At 59.9% G+C, this 3,513-nt stretch overlaps 1 protein-coding gene across 1 annotated transcript in view; it reads left to right on the top strand.

Moving 5' to 3' along the window:
- Window positions 1-2,787: 2,787 nt before the first annotated feature.
- LOC119300201 (folate-biopterin transporter 1, chloroplastic-like) overlaps window positions 2,788-3,513 on the top strand; it is an 8,816-nt gene continuing 8,090 nt past the window's right edge. The window contains exons 1-2 of the mRNA XM_037577232.1: window positions 2,788-3,159; window positions 3,265-3,455. Coding sequence (XP_037433129.1) covers window positions 2,788-3,159; window positions 3,265-3,455 — 563 coding nt within the window. The remainder of the gene's footprint in view (window positions 3,160-3,264; window positions 3,456-3,513) is intronic.

The following is a 3,513-nucleotide window of genomic DNA, read 5'->3' as shown; positions in this document are numbered from 1 at the left end:
GCGAACTCCTGGACCGGGCTCGTCCAGGCCTGGCCAGTCGCCTGGCGTGCCCATGGCGCCGGCGTTCTCGGGCCCCGTCCTGGTACTCCTCATCAACAGGCCATGATGGCCATGCCTACCGCACCCCCTGCCGCCTGTCCTATGGTTACTATGGGGCTGCCGGTGCACCGCTGCCCTACGACTACGCCCCTGCACCGCCTCCTCCTCGCCACAGCCAGTCTGGGACATGGCGTCGCTTCAGGCAGCCCTGCACAGTGCTACATTAGGCCCCTCTTCATCCAACAGTACCTCTGACTGGTACCTTGATTCAGGTGCTGCAGCTCACATGGCGTCCAACCCGGGTACACTCTCCTCTCTCCGTCCCTCCTCCCCTCACGCCGCCGTTATCGTTGGTGACGGTACTCATCTCCTCATCACACACGTCGGCACTGGTTCTCTCCCCACAAACACCACTCCTCTCACCCTCTATAGTGTTCTTCTCACCCCCTCCCTCATCAAAAACCTGCTCTCTGTCGGACAACTCTGTCGAGAAAATTCAGTTTTAGTCGAATTTGATGAGTTTGGTTTTTCTGTGAAGGACCTCCGCAGCCGGATGGTGATTCTCCCTAGTGATTCCGAGGGCGATCTTTGTCGAGTGACCGGTGCATCCCCATCTCGCCCTGCTCCCCCGTTTGCTGGCGCGGTCACCACTGACCTCTGGCACCAACGGCTGGACCACCCTGGGCGTGCTCCGATCGCCGGCTTCGAGTTCGTCTGCACCCAGTCCTCGCCACACTCATGCCGCACATGTCGTCTGGGCAAGCCCACGCGCCTTCCCTTCCAGCAATCGCATAGTCGTAGTTTCTTTCCTTTTCAATTGTTGCATCTAGATGTTTGGACTTCTCCTGTCGCGAGTGTCTCTGGTTATCAGTTCTACCTTGTAATCCTCGATGACTAGACGCACTATGTATGGACTTTCCCTTTACGCCACAAATCTGAATCTTTGTCTGTCATTGCTCAGTTTTATGCGTACGTCCATACTCAATTTGGGCGCCCTCTCCTCGCTTTGCAAATCGACAATGGCCGCGAGTTCAACAATGCTGCGACCCGCTCTCTCCTTGCTGCTCACAACACTGTCCTACGTCTCTCCTGCCCATATACCAGTCAGCAGACCGGCAAGGCTGAGCGGATTCTGCGCACCCTCAACGATGGTGTCCGTGCCCTCCTGTTCCACTCCTCCACACCGCCCCGCTTCTAGGTTGAAGCTCTCAGCACCTCCACTTTCCTGCTGAATCGCCAGCCATGTCGTGCCAGCTCACCCACGACGCCGCACGAACTTCTCCTCGGAGTGGCACCTGATTACGCTCCCCTCCGTGTTTCGGTTGCCTGTGCTGTCCAAACACCTCGGCTACCTCTCGCCACAAGCTTGATCATTGTTCGGTGGTCTGCGTATTCCTTGGGTACTCATCCGATCCCCGCGGCTATCGGTGTTTCGATCGCGCCTCTGGTCGTGTCCTTACTTCCCGGCATGTCCGGTTTGATGAGCACACCTTTCCATTTGCCATCGCTCCACCAACCATCGCCGCCCCATCGTGTCCCCCTCCCGTCTCTCCACCCCTCACCGGCGGGCTCTGTTCACCCCTGCGTTCGCCCTCTCGCGCCATCGCTAGGACCCCGCCCGCGTCTCTCCATTCAAACGGAGCCGCTGGATCGCCATCCAACGGGCGGGCTGCCTCCCTGCCGTGTGCACGCTCCCCTATTTTAAACTCCGCCCCCCGATCCTCATCGCACGACCCGTGTGGCCCGTCTGGCACCGCGCGCGCCACTGATTCAAATTCGGCTAGATCTTCTGCGTGTTCCATCATGCTGAGATCGGCTGGCTCTTTGTCTACCGGTTCCACAACGCCGCCCGCGCCACCGCCACCTCCCGGTGCCGTCACGCGTGCGCGCGTTGGGGTCTTCCGACCTAACCTGTGCTATGCCCGCGACTTCGCCTGTGTCGTCGACACTGCGCGGCCTGCCGGCGCTTCTATGCTCCCCACCTCCGTTCGCGCCGCGCTCCACAATCCAAACTGGCTCGCCGCGATGCGCGACGAGTTCGCTGCTCTTGTCAGCAATCGCACTTGGGAGCTGGTTTCTCGTCCGCCTCGCTAATCTCATCATCGGCAAATGGGTTTATCGCCACAAAACTCGCGCCGATGGCTTGCTCGAGTGGTACAAGGTGAGATGGGTTGTCCACGATTTCTGACAGCGCCCAGGAGTCGATTACGGCGAGACCTTTTCGCCCGTTGTCAAGCCGGCGACCATTCGCGCCGTTCTGACGATCGCTGCTTCCAGGCGCTAGCCCGTCCATCAACTCGACGTGAAAAATGCCTTTTCTCCATGGTGATCTTCAGGAAGAGGTCTACTGCTTGCAGCCCGCTGGCTTTGTTGATGCAGCCAAACCCGATCATGTATGCCGGCTCACCAAGTCCCTGTACGGCCTGAAACAAGCGCTGCGGGCCTGGTTCCTGCTGTTCGCCGGCTTCGTCAGCACGATCGGATTCCGCGCCACGCGCTCTGACAGTTCGCTGTTCCTCTACAACCACTGTGCGGATGTTGCCTTCTTGCTGCTGTACGTGGACGACATCGTCCTCACTGCATCAAGCGCTGCGCTTCTCCACCGCACGTCTCCAAGCTCACCAGCGAGTTCGCCATGAAAGATCTCGGTGATCTGCACTACTTCCTTGGCATCCGCGTCACTCGCTCGCCGTCGGGATTCTTTCTTTCCCAGAGCAGTATGCGGATGACATCCTCGAGCGCGCTGGCATGGACACATGCAAGCCCGTCGCCACTCCAGTTGACACCAAGGCCAAGCTGCTCGCTGCCGACGGCCCGCCTGTTGATGATCCTACTGCGTACCGCAGCCTGGCAGGTGCCCTGCAGTACCTCACGATCACGCGGCCCGAGCTGGCGTACGTAGTGCAGCAAGTGTGCCTGCACATGCACGACCTGCGCGCCGGGCATCTGGCTCTGCTCAAACATGTGCTTCGCTACGTTCGAGATTCCACCGAACTCGGGCTCCATCTTCATGCCTCGACGAGCCTCGACCTGCGCGCCTACACCGACGCCGATTGGGTTGGCTGCCCGGATACACGCCGCTCTACTTCAGGGTTCTGCATCTACCTTGGCGACGCTCTCGTCAGCTGGTCGTCCAAACGACAGGCCACTGTGTCCCGCTCCATCACGGAAGCCTAGTACCGCGCCATGGCCAATGCAGTCGCCGAATGCGTCTGGCTCCGGTAGCTCCTCAGCGAGCTGCTCTGCCCAGTGCGCTCCGCCACACTGGTCTTCTGCGAGAATATCTCAGCAGTCTACCTCTCCAGCAACCCTATCCACCACCGGCGCACGAAGCACGTCGAGCTCGACATCCACTTCATTCGAGAGCGCGTCGCGTTGGGCGAGTTCCGCGTCCTGCATGTCCCCACGCGACAGCAGTTCGCCGACGTGATGACTGAAGGGCTGCCAGGAGACATCTTCAGAGAATTCCGCTCC

The sequence above is a fragment of the Triticum dicoccoides genome, chromosome 5A (assembly GCF_002162155.2).
Source record: "Triticum dicoccoides isolate Atlit2015 ecotype Zavitan chromosome 5A, WEW_v2.0, whole genome shotgun sequence".
NCBI classification, from domain to species: domain Eukaryota; kingdom Viridiplantae; phylum Streptophyta; class Magnoliopsida; order Poales; family Poaceae; genus Triticum; species Triticum dicoccoides.
The sequence above is the reverse complement of the archived record's forward strand: the minus strand, read 5'-3'. Positions and strand labels throughout refer to the sequence as shown.